The sequence below is a fragment of the Tinamus guttatus genome, unplaced genomic scaffold (genome assembly GCF_059628265.1).
Source record: "Tinamus guttatus ecotype Peru unplaced genomic scaffold, ASM5962826v1 Tinamus_guttatus_pri_ptg000222l, whole genome shotgun sequence".
NCBI classification, from domain to species: domain Eukaryota; kingdom Metazoa; phylum Chordata; class Aves; order Tinamiformes; family Tinamidae; genus Tinamus; species Tinamus guttatus.
Window position 1 is genome coordinate 2,180,638 of NW_028288756.1, and position 24,419 is coordinate 2,205,056.

The 24,419-nt window shown below is 34.9% G+C and overlaps 1 protein-coding gene across 2 annotated transcripts in view; it reads left to right on the forward strand.

The window, feature by feature from the left end:
• The window catches only part of CDH9 (cadherin 9), a 92,843-nt gene that overhangs the window by 23,838 nt on the left and 44,586 nt on the right, over positions 1-24,419 (forward strand). For both annotated transcript variants that reach the window (XM_088525030.1, XM_010219235.2), the window contains exons 2-3: positions 2,985-3,297; positions 23,668-23,962. In XM_088525030.1, the coding sequence (XP_088381156.1) occupies positions 3,073-3,297; positions 23,668-23,962 (520 nt within the window). In that variant the 5' untranslated portion in view covers positions 2,985-3,072. The remainder of the gene's footprint in view (positions 1-2,984; positions 3,298-23,667; positions 23,963-24,419) is intronic.

Genomic DNA, 24,419 nt, shown 5'->3' on the forward strand with positions numbered 1-24,419 from the left:
TAAATTTATCAGGCTGAGTCCTGGTCAAGAGAGCTTGATAGCTAGAGGGCTACCAGACAAGACCGATTTGTCAATGACTTTTCTGAAGTATTTCCTTGAGCACAAAGAAAAGAGTAGTAAAAACTGCTCATATATTTGTCTGAGTACGGTAAAAAGGTTTTGGACAGAAAAGAATGGGAAGAGTTTGGGTTAACTAAAAGCACTTAATTTTGAAAAAGAGTATAAGGGAAGCATTCAGCTGTCCATGTGACCTTATTTCAAAATTGAGTATGCAACCACACATCATCACTTGACCAAATGCAAATACACTGGATTTCCCCATCTTTCTCATCCAGTACTGTCTCAAGAAAAGGAAAAAAAAAATAGACCAGATTAAATTTTTGAGTGTTAGATTCTTCTAAGCTTTTAAATAATGACAAGTGGAAGATAAAATTAAAATCAGCACTTGGGAATACCTTACATTTCATGGCTTATAAGGCTTTGGTGGGGTTTGTAAAATATATACATCATAGGGTTTTTAATAGTTTCATAGATACAGTGTATTGAAATTTGCCAAATACATGTACCCTTTTTAGTTTTTTGTAATACAGAAGTGCTGATACATTCCAATAAATTAGAGAAATAAGCCCTTGATGATTAATGCAACAATAAAACAGTCATGATCTGTTCAGAAGGAAATTTTAAGCTGGAAGGTAGAAGCTTTGTGAGGTCCCTAACTTTCCTGTAGTATTTGCAGCAGAGGACAAACAACTGAGCTAGGTTTAATGTTTGTGACTGAGAGTAAAGAACATATTTGCCTGTTAAAACAATGGGAAGGATTTGAGGATCCAATCTAGATCATGTTCATGTTGTATGTTCTACATTGACAAATATTTTTCATTCATTAATTCATTCATACAAATAACTTAATGAATTAAAATAATTAATTAATTATAATATTTCAATTTCTATTTTTAGAATTTCTTTTTATAGAAGTGATTGGAGTAATTAATCATTAGACATATATGGCATTCAGGAAAAAAAGATTGACTGAAGATTTCTTTCATTAAACCTCTCTTTATCTGAATCCAGTGAGCTTGAACCACAAGGCAAATATTATCATATATGCAGTGTGCTTTCTGGTTAACAACATCAAAATTCACTGGTGTTAAATTAGTCACAGGAGGTTTTCTCTTCAGTTCTCTGAACACAACAGGAACATATCAAGCATCACAAGGGAAAAAAAAAAACAGAACTTTGAGTATACCTGCAGAATTCAAAGAAAACACATCTGCTAACAAATGCCAAGAGCTACTTACATGCATGATTCGATGCAAATAGAGTTAATTTAGCTTGTGCTTTGATTTTTCAATTAAAATAAAGAAATAAAAGAAGAGTTTTCCTGCATTATATCCATGATCTTCTGCATAAATTTGACACCTATTAAATTGTTTTCTTTTTGGTTTTGAACATGATGTTAGAAAGTGATAAATATTCCAAGCCTTCACTTCTTGCTCAGATAAAACTCTTTTTGAAGTTGCTAAAACATCAAGACTTTGATCGTCTTCAGCATGGCTAGTTAAGATCTGGAGACCATACGGTATATGATCATTTTAAGGAGATCTCTACAAAAGGGCAAGATTCTACCCATTTAATCATTAAGGTCTTCAAAAAAGGCCAATAATCCACTGACTATTTTTCATTCCCACAGATTTGGTTCTGAAGTGAAAAATAATTTTTACAAAAAAAAACCTATTTGCAATAATTTAAACTTTTTTATACAGAAAAAAAGACATTGGAGAAAAAAATAGTTGCTGATAAAGTCAGGTTTGGGGAGAAAGGAAGATTAAAACCAGGTGTTTTCTAAAATTTCAGAATTTCAATGTCTTCTTAAAGCATGTGAGCTTCATGACACCATTGCTGTTTATGGACTGGGATTCCCAAGCTAAACTATACATTCCCTGATGCAGCATTACACTAGTTTTCTGTAATATGCCATGACAGCTCAGTAAATGATGCTCTATAACAAAAGCAGGCTTACCAGAAAGAGGTTATGAAATAGACTGGGATATCAGGCATCTCTGTTTCACTTGTGAATTAAGAGTATGGGGGTTTAAAACAAAAAGAAAAATCTTTTAGCTAAACATTATTCTCACATTTCTACATATAACATTCATTTCAGTCTCCTACTACCACAAATAAAAGTCTCTGTGATTAAATGTCCTTTTCATTCAGGCAGGAAAAAAGGAAAAATACATGCCAGTGAAGAATTTTGTCCCAAATGCAACATCAGAAGGACTGCTGTGAATAGAAACTTACCCAACAAGTACTTTCTATTCTTGAACAAGGAAGACACCAATTCTCCACTTTAAATTTCATCTTTTGTCATCTGTGCTATGTGCAGAAACAAAACTGGATCAGAGGGTACAGCTGTGGGCTACTGAGGGGGGAGCAGGAGTCTTATAAATCATGAAGTAACAAAAAATTCAACTTTACAGAAACTTCTTTACAGGTACCAAAAGCAAATGATATCAGCTTGAGCAATGGAAGAAATTAGATTGGAAGGTTTCCTACTATTTGAACAGTTGCATTGTCTCAAGTTGCTGGAGCTAGCTGAGAACTACCTCTGATATTTAGTGAGTCTCTGAAACCGGTACCTTAATAGTTGCAGACCTATAAATTTTCCAGATCAAGAAATATTTTACTCAAATTATGGTTTAAATTGATGTCTATATACAATGGAAGAGAAGGAGAAATTCAGAAAAAAAGGAGAGGGGGGATCAGAGAGACAATAAAATACTTGACTCTTAGCAGTCTTTAATTGCTGCCTGTGATTATTTGAGGAAAATGAGCAATGAAACGTGCAATCCGTTCTGGTGGTATATCTCTCTCTGGCTACTTTTCATGAGTCATTGTTATGATCACTACACTATTGATATATCTGCTACAGGCTTAGGAAAGCAACATTATGACTATTTACTCAAATAATGTTTTCCGTCCTTTAGGTCCTATTTGCAAGAGGAATACAACATTGAAACACTTTCTTCTGGTGACTTATTAGAGAATTGGAGCCTGAAAGCATCTCTGTAAACGATGAGGACTTACTCCTTGATGGTTTTGCTTTGGGGCTGTATGCTTCATGCAATTCCTATGATGCTATCCCAAAAAAGGACTAACAAGTATTTGCACAGTGAAAGGACAACAGGATTGTCAGAGAATGATGGAAAAACACTGCACCGAACCAAGCGTGGCTGGATGTGGAATCAATTTTTCTTGCTGGAGGAATACACAGGTCCAGACACTCAATATGTGGGCAAGGTAAGCCTTGTTTTTAAAAGATTCTTTAGAGATTATGTATCTGACAGCCTTGGTATTTTGCCCTCTTCTCTATAGTTGTTTTGTCCACTTGAGGCTTCATGATTATTCAAAGTTGTAGGAGAAATGAAGTAGTTCAATGAATAGAGAACTGTTCAGAATAAAATTACCAATTTCTAGAATTGTATAGAGGGAATAGAGAAGTTATGCCTTCATTCATATACCTTGTGGCACTATACCAGGATGTACAACTCCTCAATTCAAATACAAAATTCTATTCATTATTAGTAAGATTGTTGTCTATACGCAATGCTAAACATGAATAAAATGCCCATGCTTTTCAAGGACAAAAGTTTTTTCATTATCATTTCTTCCATAAACCAACTCAGACTGTTAAATAGAATGTAATGGCTTAAAAGATTTTTCATTCTTTACTTTTCACTATCAAAGTGAAAGTGCCTCTAAATTCCATCTCTCTGTATTCAAACCTTTTCTTTTGCCACACCATCGACCTGATCTGCCTTGAATTCTGGCATATCTAAGCATACTTGCTGGTTACTTAGAATAATGCCTAGAATTTCCAGAGATTCAAGTAAATATTTATCTTAAGTGACTAAATTAATAGGCGTTAATTCCTGCTTCTGTCATTTATCCACAGTGCTGTCACTAGCAAGGATTGTAATGTAGCTCTCTCATTTTCTGGTGCCTAAATATCAAGTGGATTGAGGTATTTGTGATTGAAAAGCCAAAACTATTTTGAACATTTATTAATACCTCTGATTATGATAAGCATGATCATCTGGAAACCAAGCATTATTAAAAAAGAAATGCCAGTGAAGCCAAGCATGGTAATTATGAACTCGATTCTGACCCCCATTTGTAACAGCACTACACCCTTACAATTCTGTCTCAGTGCAATTAATTCTGGTTCTGGCAATAGTGGAAATAAGATGAGATCCAATAATGCTATTGTTGTGTTTGTTTTACAGTGTATAAAACATGGAGGTTTGTTGTGAACAAACGAATCTTTAATAAAAATTGAAATAACTTCATAAAGAGATTTCTAAACAAAATTTGGTTGAAGATATTTTGGAATAATGAATAAACTTTCACATAAAATACATAATAAAGTGTGATTTTTTTTAGGTTCGGATTCTACCTACAGCCACAGAAATATTTAACTCTTTGTAAAAACAGAAAGTTATCCCAGTGGAAACGTATGAAACATAACAGCTGATTCCTATACAAAGGGAAGTCAACTAAGAAGTTCTTTTCCAAAAAAGAAAACACTTTTTTGACGAATATTATTTCTGTGAAAGGCTTAAATCTTAGGTTTCGTATTCTACTGCTCAAAGTGATGGTAATTAGCAAACTGGCATGTGTGAAGAGAGAACACTTTTATTCCAACCCATGGGGATGAGCTGGTAGCGAGCAATCTTATCCATTTCCTCTTTAATATGGATAGGCACATGCAGCTGGATTACTGGGACAGAATAATAAACACTGTTCTAGAAATAAAACAAAATTAATTAAGAAACTTTATCAGGACATATACTTCTGAGGGAGAATATAAGAATAGTGATAAGATATTATTTTTTTTCCTCAATAAATTCATTTTTCAAAAACATTTATTCTGTTTGGTCATTGTTTGTGTTTGTGAGGGCACATTTTTTGTTTCCCTGTCTATAAGAGGGTCTGCTGTAGATATAGCTGGACAGCTTGGAGTAAGGCAATGGTAATAGTGATAGATGACACAAAATGGAAGGCATTTAAAATTACCGTGTAACTTAAAGAAGATACTCATTTCATACAGTGAATGCTGAGTATGTGATCATCAACACTTTTATACACCAGAAGGTTGTGAATAGGACTGTAAAACTCAGTTCATCTGCTCTAAAATCACTAAAAGTAAAGAAAGTGGAATACACTGCAATATGACATTTAGACTTATGTGTATGAGGAAAGTATCTTACTAAAAGAAAAGGAACTGCTGACATTATTTTGTGAAGTATCAAGGGGTTAAAGAGAAGAAGCATTCCTTGGTTTCTGAGACCCCCTTCCCTAGAGAGGGGTCAAAGATCCAACTTCTCAGCTGCTACTAACTCTAAGGAGAGAAAAGGGCTTGAGCTGAACCCCCACGCAGAGCCCAAGAAATGTGGCCTAGAACATTGACCTACGAGAAGAAAGGCTATCTACATTTACTTAGAAAAAGAAAAAGGAAAAAAAAAAGCAAAAAAAGAAACAAAACCTAAAGAAGAAGGAACATGCAATTAAGAGAATATTAAAGTGTTCATGGGCATGATGTTCATTAATTAAAGAAAAAGGCAATAAAAAGCAAAGGAATCACTAACCAGATAGCCCTTTAGGGATAATTAGCTTTATTTTCCAAAGCTGTTAATTATTTTATGTGCCTTTATTTCTAAGTAACTTACCTGACGGCCAGTGAACAGGCATCAATTTTGGAAGATGTTAAACATGCCTTCTCTTTAACTGCAATCTTTGCGAAATATCCTTAAGTGGGAACAAACTGACCTAATGAAAACTGTCAGCCATTTTGGAAAACGTACTAATTTATGGTTCACATAGGTGATTTTGAGAGAGAGAGACTTTTTCTCCTTGTATTAGCAATCATACAAGTACGTTTTTTCACAGGAAAGGCAGTCTCTCCCTATAGCAGTCAGGGCACTTTGCAAAGCAAAGGCATCCTGATTGGCAGGTAATGTGTGAAGTTACATACAATGTATGTTAGAACAATCATAAATTATATGATATAAAACAGCCCCAACATCTGTTGTAGCCTGAAAGTTTTAGAAATGCTACGGTGCACTCAGGCTCTAGGAAACATAACTTTTATTTTCATATTAAAAGAGGAAATAAAAATTGAGATAAAGTGACACTGTGCAAATTTAGCCCTTGTGAGCATCTTCCTGTTTAATATCTTTCATAAAAACAAATGAATTGGGCTTTGCATGCCATAAGCACCATTTAAATTGGATGCAAACTGAAGAAAAATCCCTTTTCTGCCTGCAGTTAACCAGTGAGTTTGATTCATGACATTTGCCCATGCATTTTGTTAAAAAGTAGAAAGTGAAAACAAACATATGCAGAGGATATTTTTTCCCTTTTTTTTTTTTTCTTTCCCATTTTTTCCCCCAGCATCTGTGCAAATGCAACCACTTATTCCAGGTTGCAGAATAGTTTGCTACATAGTCTTCACCAGTATTAAGATATCTACAAGTGAGGTTTCTTACTGTAGCAGTCTTCCTTACAAAAAGAAGAGAGAAGACTGAAAGAACCTCACATAACAATGCAAGCAGCTTCATTGGATTACTAGAATCCACATTATTGGATTACCCACAAGAATCACTGCTATTTAAGGCAGATATTCACTCAGTAGTCTCTTCATACTGAATGTTCTTTCTTGCTGAATGGGATTGGATAATATCACTCTATAATATAAAAACAGAAAGTATCCTAGTATGTGGAAATAATCTCTCACTTTACTTTTTGCAAATTGCCATTGGAACTCCGCAAAAGGTCGGAGTGGGCTCCCTTTCCATACGTGGAGCAGTCAAGAAGTCAGAAAACAGAGTCAGTGAAGTCCTTGCACTAACCCTGGTTCACTCCTGTCTCAGCCACCTGGTTCAGGAGTTAGTGGTGCTCTGCTTCAGCCCTAAGAAGTCGGGGAATAAGAAGCCCACTTCATGGTCAGGAAGGCTGTCGCACTGATTCGGCTCTTAACATCTACAGTGTTGAAATCTGAAGTAGCCTATGTTTCCATGTACTGGGAAGCATAATGCTTCCCTCCACCTTTATTTTATTATTATTTAATGATCAAATGCTGCTTTTTGTAAATAATGAATTTCACTATCATTTTGTTTTAAGAGTATGACAGAGAACTTATATTTTCACTTGAGCCTTTAATCAATTTATGCAATCAATCCAAAGACAGGTTTCACAATGTTTGCTCTTTTCCTTCAGTAGAATCAGTTGTGTAGCTCTGAAGGCTGAGAGAAAATCCAGGTGCACTATTCTGTCAATGTTTCAGGTGTACCCTTCAGTTCCACCTATAGACACATCTGTTTCATTTAAAAGACTGCTGTGGTCAATACATCATCTAAATGTATCTCTGCTAAAAACAACCTCTTTCTTCTTCATCTTTTGACATAGCACTATGTATAGTTACAAAAAATAACAGAATCAGTAAGCCATATCTTGCAGAAATATAATCATTTCTAAGCATAGTTCTACTTAGGGAAGACTTATCATGAACATTCTTAACATGTTCATCTAGGATATACTATACCTGAATGCTGCCTTTTGAAATACAAGCTTTGAAGAACATTGAATAATACTTTTTCCTTAAAAATTCTACTCTTAAAATACAAGTCAGAATTTTAAGATTATATCAAAGAAGAAAAATCAGTGTCTTCTTTTGCCTTCACCTCCATCTCTCCGATCCACATTTTTTCATGATTGAAAACTGTAGAAATAATGATGTAATAATTATCCAAGTAAGAAGTAAAAACCGCATCAGAACAGAAAAGATCAAGAAAGGAGGAGTCTGACCTCTATCAAAAACAAAAATGAACAAAAGAAAAACAAACAAACAAACAAACAAAAAAAAACAACAAAAAACTTTTTGGCTCCAAAATCAACAAAACTATATGATATCAGGACTACCTTTTACTTAATTCTTCAGTTAGCACATTTTTTTCAGTGAAGTTTTGAGCTGGTTTTAAGCAGCCACCCCTCTAGCAAGCTGCATCCCCAAAAGAAAAGTAACCTATAATCAAAACCAAAGTTGTCAATAAAATTTGATTGCTATTTTTGCAAAGAATACTGGAGAGGGCAGGGACAAAAACAAAAAAGGGAAAAACAATGCTACCTTTTCAGAATACAAATATGACTTTTTTCTATAGGAGAAACTTATTTCTCAAGTCTGACAAATTAAATATATCTTATAAGTTTCAGAAATACTTGAAGCCATCTAATCACGTCATACATAATCCATGCATAAACAGGAGTTTAGATGTGAGATGTCTTTAAAATTACTTTGCCCTGATACACCAAAACTGGAATTTTGCAATCAATTTTAGGCATCACACTTCACAAAATAAAGAAACAATTGTGAAAACAACCAGAATAATCAGGGACTGTAAATAAACAAGCTTTATATACAATATACACATACATACACACACACACTCACACACACAAACAAGATTTGTCACTCTATGGTACAGATATGGAAGATGTCATGAAATATCTTCTCCATTTCCTCAACTACACAAAAGACAGATGAAAAAAAATAAAATAATCTTATCTTCCAATAACATTCAGGGCAAGAATTCGGGTTCTTATTGTTTGTAATTTACTTTCAACATCAGGAAAAACTTTCTGATAGTAAATATAGCAAATACAATGAAGTCCTGGAAAAGATCACCCAAAGAGACGGAGATTTCTTAGCACTGGAGGTTTCAGAACAGCATAAACAAAGATGTGCCAGAACCGCTGATCTTGCCTCAAGGCTGGAGAAAGGCACAGATTATCTCTTTAAGTCCCTTTCTGTTCTGTACTCAAGGATGATGTGTTTTTTCCATGTTCACTGTTAAATCAGCTGAAGTGCATGTGAAAAAAAAACACGAAAGGAGGAAATCCCCAAATCTTCTACAAGCTGAGGCAGCCTGGCCAGGATATCAAGACCTTCAAGTTAAATAAAAAGAAAGGGGAAGAAACCTGCTGGTTATTTGCTTGTGTCCCCTATTAAACAGGGGCCCGATGGAAAATAGAGCATTTGCAAGAGAACTTCTGAGAATTTCACAAGACTATTAGTGCCATCTTCACACATAGCATACACATGGACATATGACAAAAGACAGCTGCTTTTAAAGACAATATGATAAAGGCAAAACAATAATAATTTGCACATTTTTTCCCCTTTTCCTCCCTCCCTCTATGATCCCTCCTTCAGATGTGGAATTTCTCCCTTAAAATTATATTCACTTGAGCCCAACACAGCATCAAGGCCTGGGATGTGGTGCCTCTTTTGTTCTTCAGCACAGTGGTTGCTCTTTACCCATCAGAGGTGCTTTAACATTTCAAATTTCCATTTAAAGTTTCCAAATATCACTTTTATTTTAACACACCTTGTCTTTTTGGAGATTAAAAGCGTCCTGGTCTTCCATACTCTAGAAGACCTAGACAGGTCTTCCTCCAAAGTTTGATTGACAAGGGCTCTGCCACAACAAGATATTGTTATTTGCAGACTAGCCACAGCTTCTTGTAAAACTTTTTAAGTTGGTCTTTCTCAGCCTTGCAGCTCTAAGCCACTGGGAACAGAAGGTTAGACTAGTGGCAATCTGCAGGCCTATCATTATCTGTTATCAGGCAATCATTTACTGTGCAAGAAAAAGTGGGAGAGTGAGGAAAATGTATTTTGCAAGATAGTCTCCATGATGCAGCATATTTATTGCATTGATTACATTATGGGAGCGATTCTAAAAATGGGGAAACATTTTGACTATATTGTGGTTTACTAGTATCTGTCAGTCTGATGATAAAAAGAGTGTAAAATCCATCAGAGCAAATCAATATGTGACTACTTAGAAAGGGCAATTTGACTGCATCAGATGGTGGTATTGTGCAACATCTTGTCTGTCAGAGAAAGGCTTATGAATAGTCACCTTGAAAAGAAAAAGAGGAGCTGTCAACAAGCAACTGTCAAGAACAGCAAGTCTTTTCTTCCGGTATGTGTCTGATACATCAAATCCTGTCCATTGCAGGAATCGTCACACATTGCAGCCTTTCAGAAACTGAAAAACATGTTAGTCTAGCCAGCATAATCAGTCAATTTAGCACTATACTGGGTATCAATCAGAAGAAGGATCTGTGGTTCCTTAGAAGTTGTAGAAATGCAACACTGTGAGCAAATCCTTGCTGTGTGTATTAAAATAGTGGTGTAAACACACTGGGCCAACCTCTACTCTCTTATACCTATTTACATTATAGTAATGCTCTAGTCTAGTCTAGTGAGGAAATGCCTAACAGGCTGATAATAATAAATGAGTTCTAGCTTTAACTGAAGGGAGAGAGTTGTTCTCCACTTTCATGGTATGACGTTCTGGAGAAATTACATCACTTTCTCTGTGTTTAAGTTGTGGAACTCTTAACAACATCACATAAATTCCCTTTGGACTCATTTTTCAGACAGGAGAATAAAGTTTTAGCTCCAGCCCTACCACAGGAATATTCTACAAAGGTGGAAAATAATCTGAAATATAATTTGGTTAAAATTTTCCCCTATCTGTGCCTTTCTTTGTCTTTCTAACTGCAAAATGTAATTACCAACACTTATCCTAAAGTAGCTTTTCCTCCAAACATATATTTTTGAGGAATTTCCGTACCAAATTGTAGAAAAACTCAGGAATGTCACATAAAAGGCCATGAATCAAATCTTGTTTCGATGCCTTGAATTAAATAAGATACAAAACCACACTCTGAAAAGGAGAAGAAATAAAATGTAATATTTAGTAGCTACCTATCTAGGGAACAGTGCTTGAATGCTTGACTGTGGAATAAATGATTGCTTTAACTTTTTTAATGCATGAAAATGACAAGCACTTAAGTGGCTACATATAGTGACAAATCTGCGACCACCACTGTGCATAGCCAATTTTGCTTCTAGAAGGGTATCTACTGCTACATATTTCTGGTTAAGGCCAGAAACTAACTTAGTTTCCATAAATATTGAGAATTAATTTGGTCCTTACCATAAAAAAAGTTGTGGTTTACAACTTTTATGTCACTTATGGAGAATTTATACTACTTTATCAAGCTGTTAAAAATATAAATTGAAGTATGTGCTGAAGCAAGCTTTAAAAATGATTCTTTTCTGATAGTTCAGTCTAATAGGGATTCTGGAAGTAAGCATATTTTTCTTTTTAATAAGCATTTGTGATGAATAACATTGTCACAATCCAAGAAGAAACATAGCATTAGATGTTAAAATATAACTGGGTTAGGTAAATGCCTGATAGGCCTGAATTAACAAATGAAAAACAAAGAGAAAAAAGGTAAATAAACATTTTTATCACTGCAACATTCAAATTTAAAATTAGTGAGACTAAAAATCTTTCAAATCAAATACATATATATGTATATGCTTTAGTAAAGTATTACCTATGTTCTGTGTAACACAGGCAATCAAAAGAAATAGATGTGTATATTTATCTTTAATTTTAGGGTTCCTAATTGCTAAAAATAGATGCTAATTAGATATACACAAAAGGTATGGACAATAAATTAGATGAAAAGAGGAGCGTGGCATGCAACAAGAATTTATGTATATATTTTAGGTGAAGAAATTGGAAGGATGTTTTAAAACAACATTATATATATATATATGTATTTCACTCTCACTGCACATTTTATAGAACACAGAAGTACATTCACCTCTATAAAGGCTAGTAATTGTGAAGTGGAAGAGGTCAGAGTCTGATTCCCACCCATTTCACATGAAAGATTTAGAATCATTTGCAGAAGGGCATGAAGTGAAAGGTGAAGTGTGAATCCACCCCAGAAGGAATTATTTAGTCCTGCACTAATATTGTTAATTGAGAAAAATATCAATAATCTATTCTGCTTTCATTCCTTTAGAGATGATACTCCTAATTCTCCTTGCACTTCAGGTGTCTAAAGCTGGATTAACTTCTAAGCATGAAAAAGAGGAAAAAAAAAAGTCTGAAAGAATTTTATGCCTCTTAAAGCTATGGGAATACATCATTTTTTTTTTTTACATTGCTTTCTCTTCAGGGTAAAAACATTTATTTTAATCTCTTTGATAAGGATAGGAGAGGAAGGGAGAAATAAAACCATGTAATGATAATTATTAATAATAATTTTCACTTCAGTAAACACATTTCATCAGAATATCTCAGAGCATTTTATGTTAAATGAACTTGCAGTACTTCTGGTGAAATAGGCAAGGCCATAATATCTATTTTTCTGAAGAGCAAACGGCAGCCGAGATGCCGAAGCGGTGATTTGAGGTTACAGAGCCAGCCAGTGACAACAATCGGACACAGCACCAAAACGCCCCTGAATGGGGAAAGATTCAGGGTAATGACAGGTTTTATGTTCTGGAAGAGGAGGCCGAGTCAGAGACGACAGCACAAATCGAAGGTGGAAAACACTTTAAAAAAGGAGCACTGCTGATTCTTTATCCTAAATAATAAAATCTCAAGTTCTATTTTAAAATCCAAATGGTCAACAGTACTTTGCAGAGCAATCAGTTGTACTCTGTGTGCTGTGTGATTCTCCAAACTACTGACTAGCTACCAGGAGGAACTGCCTTTTCCAAGGATGTAGGTAGCCAGTACTGAAGACCTCAGTTTCCAAAAAGTCTTTTTGTTTGTTTGTTTGTTTTTAATAAGTTTAATACAAAATTAACATTGATATAGTAAGATTTTTATTCAGACCCGAATACTAAATACTTTGACTAACCATTTTCTTAAACTAATATTAGTTTAATACACTCTCTGTGCAGATCTTGCACAGAGAGTGTATTATTTTTCGATAATATTTGTTCTGGGTTACTAAGTAGCAGTTTATTACTGCTACTTCATTGACAACACAGTTTTTGATACAAGTCAGTCTTCAAGTACTGAGCAGGCTTTTTCTTAGACATTGTGAAAATTATTTGGTAAGGTCCAGCTGGATACAGTTCTACAAAAGTCACTTTGTCCTGAAAAAACTTGCCATTATTGAAAGCAAAAATAAAAACATTGAAAAGATATAACTGCATAAAAGACAGCAAGACAGTTTGCTAATACTGAATAATGTAATAAATACAATAAACTTTCTTGGGGATCTTGGCTTTAAAGATCAAACCGTATTAAGCACCCAGGAAACTATGAAAAATACACCTTTTTAAGTCATTTGAAACTTTTTAGATACAGAAATACCCGTGAATCAGTAAACTTGGAACCCTCAAGGCTTAGACTTTCAGTATTGAAATACACTTTTTGTACAACTAATTATATTTTAAGAATCATAAGTAACTTTAAATATCTTAAATATTTCTGGAAGGGACAAATTGTTGGACAGCTTAGGAAAAATGCACTGTTTTGTATCGACTTCCTTTGAATGAGCAGAGCCACTTTTTTTTTTTTTTTTTTTTTTTTTTTCCTGTGTGTGTGATGCTGTCAACCTGGATTCATGTTTACAGATTTTAAGAGCAAGAAAGGCCCTTTGATCACATTGCCTTGATCTTGACATCCTACTCTATTACTCTTGCACTATGCTGTGTATGAAAGACAGTCTTGATCTAGAGACATCCCCTTATGTGTGTGTGTAGGTGTATTTGTATATACATCGACACCTATAAAACTGCCACAGAATCACAGACTGGTTGAGGTTGGAGGAGATTTTTATAGTTGATCTAGTCAAGTAGAGGCATTTAGAGCAAGGTGCCCAGGACTCTGTCCAGAAGGCTTTTGCATATTTCCAAGGCTGGAGGCTCCACAACCCCTCTGTGCAACCTGTGCTCTATTAAAATCAGTGCTGTGACTAAAAATAGGAATAAAAATCTGTTACTGTGTTATTGATATATTCTTCAGATCAATGTGGATAATCACAACTGGAAATAGTCTAGTTTAATCACTGCAGCACTTGTGCAAAGTTAAGACAACAGTGACTAAACAAATTCAAGGACTTTGGGTTCATATAAGAAGAAAAAAGCAACAAGAAAAAGAACCAGATACCTCAAAGAGCCATAATCCAAGACTGTAGAGCTGGAGCTGCAAAGAAGAATAAACTGCAAAGAGTGGCCAGATTTGCATAGTCTCCCCCCAAAAAACAGCATCTCCTACTGTCACTGTCAAAGAAAGAGTACCTAGCTAGAAGGATCATTGTCTCTGACCTAGTAGGCTCTTGCTTATGTATTTGTTAGTGCAGAGTTCTGTTCAGTGTAGGGGATATTCCATCTATTCAATAGGCTTATACCTGTCCCAGGGTCAGAGCTTTTATTCTTGCATCACACTGTGCATTTTTATTGGCACTACCAACCAGTCTGGGTGCCTCTAAAATATCAAGTGACATCACACACAGCAAAACTTCACTCAGAAATTTCTGCTCAGAGAAAATCTAAGAGAAAAATATCCTATCTTATTGTGAAGTTTTTAAAATAGTGATGGAGTTAACACCTGTTCCAGTGATTGATCAAAGTGACACTACTTGATGTTGAGTTGTGATGTGTTTATTTCTGACCTATGGACATAATTCATGACCAAAGTCATTTCTTGTAACCCTGTTATCTCATGCTCTGGAACAGCCAAATGACAGATCACAGCACATCACGAAAAAGAAAATTTAGTTTGCCTTATCTCTTTGGGCTCAAAATGTGCAAACCTGACGTCGATTCAGAGAATGGAGAAAGGAGGACAGACTTTGTGTGCTCTGAGATCCATCATTTTTTGTGCAGAAATAAGAGGTACAATCACTTTTTCAGATCTGTCTGATGCTTAAGTGTATAGGACAAAGGAGAAGTAAAGGTAAAAAGTAGATACGTTAAACAGATTCTTCAGAAAAACTCTGATTTCCAGAACTTCATCCCCAAGTTTTGGGTAGAACTGTGGGCCAAGAGAATTAATTTTTGCATATTAAAGTTATTTCAGCAGGACCAAAAGGCTACTAAGGATTTTGCTCAATGTTTCCTAAGTGAAAAACAGATCTATCCCAGCTCTCCATGCTAAGTTGGAATCAGCACTGCAGCTGGTGTGAGCAGTGTGTTTCATAATAACATTCCCTAGAGAATTTGTAACAATAGACAGCTGAACACAAGAACCAGATGCTGGAAAACAGAAGATAAGAAAAGTAAATGTCATTTGCCTTGTTTAATATACAGTCACTTAGGTTACCATCACACACAGAGTTGGGCTGTTTTAATTAAGAAGTTTGTGCTGATGTCACAAATTCAAGTCAGGTAAATACATTGCCATTTAGCACATACATAAAAAACTTTTGATTAAACACACATGAATAGAAAATTAAGGCAAAGCAGATACTGCTACTGCAATCCACACTGAAGAGCTACTGCAGTTATTAAGATGCCTTCAGACTTTTTAATTAGTTAAAATGTTAATGAAGGGGAATATTAGCTGAGCTGCTGGTGGTGCTGCATCCCAGCTGCTGTAAATCTCACAAGGAAATCTGAAATCATACAGTGGGGGCATTGGTTAATAACCTACCTGTCACTAACATTCAACATATTTTCTCTGAGATTTCAGGGTTGGCTGTGATGTTACGAGATCTTATTTCTGCTGCAGTTCTTCTTGCATTTTCTAGATCAATTAATTTCTTTTTGTTTATGCAGCACATTCCTCCTCCTCCTCAACAATTGTCTTCTTTCTCATCTCTACACGCATACCTTCTTGGCTTGGAATAAAGGCAGAGTGACAATTACAGTCTGGTTTCCTGGGATCAAATCAATTTGCGTTTTAAGACATGCTGTGTGAGCTCTCTGAGCCACTGCTGAAGAATAAATGACATAGTGCAGTCACCAAATAGAAATAAAATTTGATACAACTAAGCCCATGGTGCTGTAAAAGTAGCATACATGTGTTTTGCTGGTTTTCTGCCTGTTTCTCTCCTCACGCAGGATCTATGGCTAGACAACTGTGATTAAAAGATGTTTGAGAAACCCTAAAAGGGCAGAGACCTCCTCCAATCCCATCATTTCTGAAAAGTTTCACTGTGAGCCTTTGGACATGCCCAATTAGTTTATGTTTCTATTGTTTAGTATTTATGCTCATTACTTTCCCACTTCAAAGAGTAGACACATACTTGAAAGAATCATAAAAAACCCAGCAGGTAAAGATACTTTGCCACTTGATCATTTATGCAATATATAGACCAGACTGTATATAGACTATATAAGTTTCCCAGAGTCATTAGGTCTGTAGATATTATAACCAAAGCTCAACATTTTCTGGCAATCAAGGTATCACTATAATGTTATGTTATGTTAATTTTATGTAACAGTTTTCGATCTGAATTTATACATGGCGTGAGTCTTTTGCCTTAAGCCATAGAAAGAACTATGTTATAAAAGGTAAAATCAAGGAAAAGAATTTGCAGTAGGCAAGACTGGCATATAGAAAGAACCTTAATTGTACTAGGCTGAATATACAGTGCTTTGAGGAGAAAAAAAAAAAAAAAAGATACTTTCCATCTGAGGCATAAATTGTACATGAAGTATAAAAAGAACAGAGATGTGTTCAGACAGCTGTGTTATGGTTCAGCAAAACCTTAAGTAGAAATATATTTGGTATGAAAAGACAGTACTAATTTCACTTCTGAATTAGTTTTCAGTTTCAAAAGGAAAAAAAAAAATAAAAAATTGTCTTTTATAGCTTCCAAGTTTCCCCTGCTGACTAGCTTGTGATAGCCTCAAACCAGAATAACCAGCACCATTTATACTTTACATTTTTATTGCTATGCCTCCAGCAACTGAAAGAAAACAAAGACAGCAGGCAAACCCCAATGTTCTCCTTTACAAAGGCCTTTGAATAACACACATAGGAACAAAACCTGATCCAGCCAAAATTAACAAAGAGCATGCATCAAGCCAGTGTTCAGAACTTCTAAAATATATATCAGCACATAAAACACGTAAAATCTCATAAAGCACATAAAACCTTTAGTATTTTCAGCATTGTATATAGATGTAAACACAATCTAACTTTGTTGGTCAAGGTGAAAAGCAGTAACGGAGAATATAACAGCATGTTCCCTAGAAGGTTTTTCACAAACTATAATATGTAACAAGGAATCAAGCCCTTTTGACTATGATAGTTCATTTTCAGAATGTATAAAAGCACGTTGGCAATTCTACAGAATGAATTAAAAAATACATATATAAAACCGTAAAGACAGTAACACTTTCTAATGCAGTTAACAATATTTTTTGCACAGAGGACCTCTTTCTTCTACTGATACACACTGGTGAATAATAAGTAAGGACAAACACCCAAGTTTAGCACTGCACAACAAGCAAGGTTACATTACCAAGACTAAACACAGGGAGAAACGTAGGACTCCAAAATAAGACATTTTTTCTTTGGGACACATTACTGCTTCTTCATGTCTCCATTTTGCATATTCCTCCCACTCCTGTCAGTTCTGGTTTCAGGAAAACTAATATAAACAGCCAAAGAAAATTCAACTCTCTCTCAGATGTTACCAGAATTTTAAGGAGTTCAGGAATTTAGGACTAGGATTGGGCCTGCCCATGGATTCACTTGCCCTCCAGATCTACTGTCAGTTACCTGCCTACCTATCTGATCAGCTTATGAAACACTTAAGATTTCTAACTAAAAACTCATTATTGTCACTGGGTGTTACTTCCAGTGACATCTGCATTCTGGGTGGAATTGAATAAGGACACTCTTAAAGAGGTTTGCCTGTGTTTCGGCAGCAACTCAACTGCAAAGGCATTCAAAACAGTGTGGCCTTCTACAGAAACATGTAATTTTAGCAGTTTAGTGAAGCTAAAAAGAGTTAATTCAATCTCACTAATCCTCCAGCACAGCCTCACTTGAAAAGTAAGAAGAGCTCATTGTTCACACTTTCTTGAAGGCGTTTACAAGCAAACAGGGTTTATGAGAGAAGAGTGGGATATCAGGAATCTTCTGCATGGGTGGAGGCAACGAGGTAGGAAATCTGCAGTAACAGTCATTTTTCTGCCAAATGATAAAGAGGCAGACTATGAGCCTTCTCAGCTGTAAACAATAGTACAGCACCTGCCTCCTCATAAGTGTGGATCTACCCCTCCCTTTATGCATCTTTATCCTTTTCTCTGCATCCATCTCCACAACAAGATCATACCTCTTTTCTGATTTCAGGCAAATAAATGTATGTTTCCACTGTATTTATTCACAACAATGTCACAAGTTGTAAGCAGCTCTTCTTGCTCTTTTCTTTCTTTTTTGTCTACAGCAATAGTTGTACAGAAATAAATTACAGATAAAATGAAATCTAAATGTAATCTGGCAATTTTTTGTTTGTAAATGGGGAAAATTCATTCATATCACTGTATAATTTGTGTTAGCTGTGTACATTGATTCTCCCCTTTTCCATTGATTACGTGTCTGCCTAACTTCAAAAGAGTTATTCTCTGTTACAAAGAGCTGAGAATCAGATCAACAGTACAATTAATTTTGAATGTGGTCTTTTAAGCAACTATTTTCTATGACAACACTTTTTTTCCTTTCTTATGTTTATCTCCTTTTCATACCAATATCTTAGCTTGATCATTTATGAGATACTGATTTTCCTCCAAACAAGGTTTTCCTCTAAACTGGTTTTCTACGCAGTATCAATACAAATGATGTCAGACAAAATACTTCCTGAAGTACAGGCAGGTATATGTTACAAATACCATTTCTTAATAAAAATTGCTAGATGAGTGTCACGTACGTGGCAAAGAAGTAAGGTACTTAATTTAGAGGAAACAGAAATATGCTACAAAACTATTATTCTGAGATAACCTGTTGTTTTTTCTACTAGTTTACTTACTGGAATTTACACTAGCCTTGATCCATGTGAATTTTATATCAAGATTTTTTTTTCTTCTGATAGCACCCAGATCTTCATTTCCCTAGCACATCAAAATTCAGCTTCACCCAACTGGATAGACAGACTCATTTCAAATGCATGCTTTTTCTCTATAAATAGAGAGGAAAAAATAGATTGGAAGAATATTTATAAATATGTCCGTATTTGTAAAATACACATTGTTACAGAAACAGCTAATTGTCACTCCCATTTAACATTACCAGTGTTTTGTTCCTGATGATCCTCAGGAGAAATGGTGTTGAGAATGTATTTAGCCAGTTACACAAGAGACTACAGAAAAGAAAACATGTGCAAAAGAATAAGAAAACAAGAAACTCAGCAATGCATTGCCTAAGCTATGTCCTCATTCCAACATGTTTCAGTTGACTTGGAGCTGAATGCTGAATTCGTGGAGATGTTTATTACTGAGGTGATCACTATACACTGATTAATCTGAGCAATCTAATATTACCTGTTGGGTTTTTTTTTTCTTTTATTGAAGTATTTTACAGTTCTCAGACCTGTTAGGTCTTCACAAAAACTATAGCTTGAACAACCTATGATATTAGAAATTGAAAGCAATTGAGGCAATTGAAAGCTTCTTTTTCCATCCATACAGAAACTTTACTTGCCAGTCCTCTACTCCAATTAGTGAAAAGTGATCATGTCGAGTAAAAAAAAAAAAAAAAAAACATTTCAATGGGAATCAGTTTATGTTGAAATGGTGGACCTTCCCAAATCTATAGACTCTGGAAAATTTTTAGGTAAGCTGCTAGCTTACTTCAGATGAAAAATATGAACACTAGTTCCTCCAGGATGGATAACTGAGCTCCATCTTCAAACAAGTATTTTGTATGTCAGACTATTTACTATAACCAGAAATAAATTAAGAAAATTAGCCTGTCCTGTTGCTTGGCATTAGTTAATAAAAGGCATGATAATTTGTAAACATATTATAACTGAGCGTCTTTACATGTGATATCCTGTAGGCTTTCTGCAGAGCAATTAAAATTCTAAATGTTGAAGACTTATGTTATATATTCAAAAATGTAGACTTTTTACAGTAGTTTACTAGTCATAAGGAAAAATAATATAGATTGGTCAAAATTAAATTACAGAAACTTTCATAATCTTATAAATCCCCAAATTTGTTTTGTGCAAAGATCCACAATATTATGTGCAACTACCTGATTCAGAATTTAAAAATATATTTTGTACTTACAGAACTCTAATATCATGAAAGAATAGTGCGATGCATTTTACATAGCTAGTATTTTATTTCTATAAGATATTGTCCTTCCTTTTTTAATGAAAATATCCACATTTGGGGCATTTTGGCAAACTATCATGTTTAAAATTTATATCACAGATTGATGAAGATTCCTAAAATGTTTATTGAAAAACAAGGAAAAGCTAAACAAAACATGTAGTAGAAATTAGAAACTGTTACATGTCGAATGAAATTTATCACTATACTTCAAGGAAACCTGCTAACAGAAAATCAGCAAGAGGCAATTTACTATGGTTGCAAACTCTGTTCGTCATTTGGTAGAAACATGAGTTAAGCAGGACACTCAGTATATCCACCAGTCTGAGATACCCGGCCTCTTGGTGGACATCTTTAAAAGACAGATCAAAGAATTTAACCTACTTTTCAGAGATCGATATATAGTTGATCATGAGGATAAGCAAACGGCTATGGACAGATGTGTCTTTGCAGAGCCATTTGTTAGTGCAGGACAGAGAGCTCCCAGTACTTGCTCATTACTGTCCATTTGCACAGGGTTATTGACCTAGGCCTTGTTCATATGAGCACTGTTTACACTAAGATTATTTGTATTCATGACCTAGATCTCTGGTATCCAGCTGCATCTGTCTTCATCCATTGCCTCTGATCTCTTTTCAGAAGACTCCTTCTCCAAGTCAAAAAAGTATTTGTAAGAATAAACATTTTCAATAGTAAAATTTGTAATATTTGTAAAATGTTGGCTTTAAGCTCATTTCATATTCCCTGAAAGATGTTTTCACTAGCAGAGCTGACTGAAAAAAACTTTTAACAGATGTGTGAATACATTATTATCACACTTTCAAATAAAATTATATTAAAATAATTTTGATGTACTCTTTCCAGTGAAATACCTATTGTTTATTTTTCTGATGCAATTCTGCTATTTTTTTCTGATAAAACTCCGCACATGCAATATAGTCTTATTTCAATGTAGAATTTTGTTTTCTATTCCAAATCAGGAAAAACAAAATAAAATCTAATTCAATCCTCTTGCTCGTTTAATTTTCCAGTTTAGAACTATGTCATATTCTGTCGCAGTAATTTTTGTTTATTTCTAAAGTGGGAAACTTTTGCAGTGTTTGGCCAGATTACATTCTTTCATTGTGCAGCAGTTCCTGACAATTGAAGACTAAGGCTGCTGACAGTTAAGTCTCTTGCTATGCAATCTACCGGTATGGAGATAATACTTGTGGGTCAGGGGCTAGTTTAATCCATCTAACAATAAGTGAGTTATATAAATATTTCTATCAATCAATAACAATGTATGTTGGAGTGTACACCTGTGCAGGGGGAAAAAAAAAAAAAAAAAAAAAGCCCTGGGGAGACTGACAAAAATTACTTTCAAAAATACCATGGATATAGCTTTGTAAGTACACAAAAACATAATGTGTAACCCTTCTGTTCATCAGAACTTACTTGTCTGGCTAATGATAGCATTAGAGAAACAATTTAGCAAATTACTGATACGTTATTGATGAGCACACTTTGTGAGAATTAAGAAAAACTTCCTTATAATCAGAATGGAAGTTAGTTTCAGGGAGGCCCCAACCTCACCAAAACTTGCTCCGCCACCTCCTGCTCCCACCCACTTCATTGCCCATCCTACCTTCATATGGCATGATTTACTCTCTCAGGATTCATGAGACTCTTCACTCAGCTCCCAGGCCCCGCTTCTTTCCCTGAGATCTCCCCAAAGAGCTGAGGGTGCTCAGACATGTATTAGGGTTGGACACTACACTTGGACAATCAGCAAACTAAAAATGAGATTCAGGTGCTGGACATCAGTCCAGAGATCTGATTCTTGCTCGGGCATAGTTAAGAAAAGCTTGTAACTCAAGAAGAATATCAAAAATACATTTATGCCGCAAGGTAAGGAATATCTTGAATGTGCAGTATTTCTTAGGAAAAGAAGGTTGGCCTGCATGACAAGAGAAGCACTCAACTGACCAAAAGAAATACATTATACTTTGTACTCGATATGGAAATAAATCTGCCCTATTATTTTTTCCTGAATATAAGAATATTTATCATAATGAATTATTTTAATAATCTGTTAGTATAGATATTGTATCATATTGCATTGGGTACTTAATGTTCCACAATGAGTGTCCGAAAATACTCGCATAGGGTTTATATTTATTTTCCATATATTATCTGTAGAGTTGTCAAATTTTCAGGGGTCTTTATGGAGTGCTGTGTACTCATTGTATATAATTCTTTCACCTGTTGTATGTAATCCTAGAGAATTTTTGTAGATAAAAAAATCTGCCTTACTTTTAGTAGACCACAATAGGAATCAGCCTGCCGCAGTATAAAATTGCAGAAAGAAAATCAAAATAAAGGAATTTAAGAAAATTCACCACAGTCATACAGGTAGAGTAATAAAAACATGAAATGCCTCAGCTAGGAAACATGGAGTTAAATACAGGCATGAGTATACAAAGAAGAAAAAAAGTGGCATTATTCCAGGTGAATGATAGGATATGATACTGTTGCTTTGGACAAAAGAAGAAAAAAGAAATGGAATAGGATTTTTTTTCTACCCAAATTTGAAAAAAACACCCAGGTCATTAAGCTATGGCCATATATAACTGAAAATATATCAAAAGAAATTTATGAAGAGAAATTATATGCCCCTTTAAACGGAATTATGAGGACAGAATTCAAGAAGATAACATTTTGTAGGAAGTTCTGGTGCCTGGGTCAGCTTTTTTGACTTGCTTTGGCTTTTTGTTTTGAGCTATTTTTTTGTAGCTGTTATATATGGATAGTGAATCAGTGCCTGTAAGTTCACAGGGATATAGTCTGGAACTCTTGTGAAGAGAGGTAGTAGGAAAAGAACTGCTAAACTCCACTCAATGCTTTGAAAATTTACCTCCTAGTGTTCTTGAAAATTACTTCTCCTGTGTGGAGAGGACTAGAAGGAAGGAAGTAATTAACTGAGGTATGATGGTCCTTAAAAATTAAAGAGAGAGAGAGAGAGAGAGAGAGAATAGTTTCTTAAATCAGAACTTTTACAGATGATTTTGGGACATTCAAATAGCTTTGGTCTTTAAACTCTTTTTCTTCATTGCTGTTTCAAGGCAACCACTTGCCTTACCAGTAACCAGGGCACAGGAAGACAAATTTGAGAGTTTTAGACCTCTGCTGTCTTCAGTAGGGACATTTCTGTTGCTTTCTGGACAGACTATTGAAAGAAATATAGTTGTTTTTTTAATCAGATGGTCATTTTAAATACTTCTGCATTATCTTCTATATCCCTTTATGTCCTTACAAACTTGTTTAGAGATATACTTTTGTGTATGACTGGGTCTCAAATTTGTAATTTTTCCAACAGTGAAACAGAAGATAACCACTGCTGACCCCAATTACAGTCAAGATCGTACAGACTTATTCAAATGTGCTGAATGATTTGGTCTGTAATAACAATACATATATTTATAGAATTCTTCTTTTCTACCTCCCTGAAGCTACACACTGACCAAGATAAAGGAGACGGAAATTTAAAATACATATTAACAGGAGATGGGGCTGGCAGTCTGTTCATTATAGATGAAAATACAGGAGATATTCATGCTGCAAGGAAATTGGACAGAGAAGAAAAGTCACTGTATGTGCTACGTGCCAAGGCTATAGACAGAAAGACTGGAAGACAAGTGGAACCAGAATCTGAATTTATCATTAAAATCCATGATATCAATGACAATGAACCAAAATTCACGAAGGACATGTACACCGCCAGCATCCCGGAGATGTCTGGAGTTGGTAGGTACAAACTTATCTTTAAATAAAATGCAAACAGGTTTGAATGGATTTGGAATGTATAAGTGACCTGGTATTTGAGGCATTTAAAACAAGCATCTGTTAATATCCATGCAACATTTGCTGTTGCCTGCAACATATTATAAATGTTTGGTTCCTGCATTTTTCTATTTGCTACATCTTCATCCACTTTTTAATCCTTTTTCCACAATATAACTTACTCCTTGCTATTTTAAGTCCACTGTAATGAGCAAGTAAAGTAGCATAGAAGGTGTCTTATCAGTTACTATGTAGTTTTGCCACAGCTGAGAATAACACATGCATAAAATGTGCTTGTAAAGTCTAATTCAATGAACCTCTCTGTATCTTCACATGCGAACAGCTTCAAATATGTAAGTAAATCAATTCATTTATCATAATGATGCAAAATATGTACCTAAGTATGGAAGAACTCTTTCTT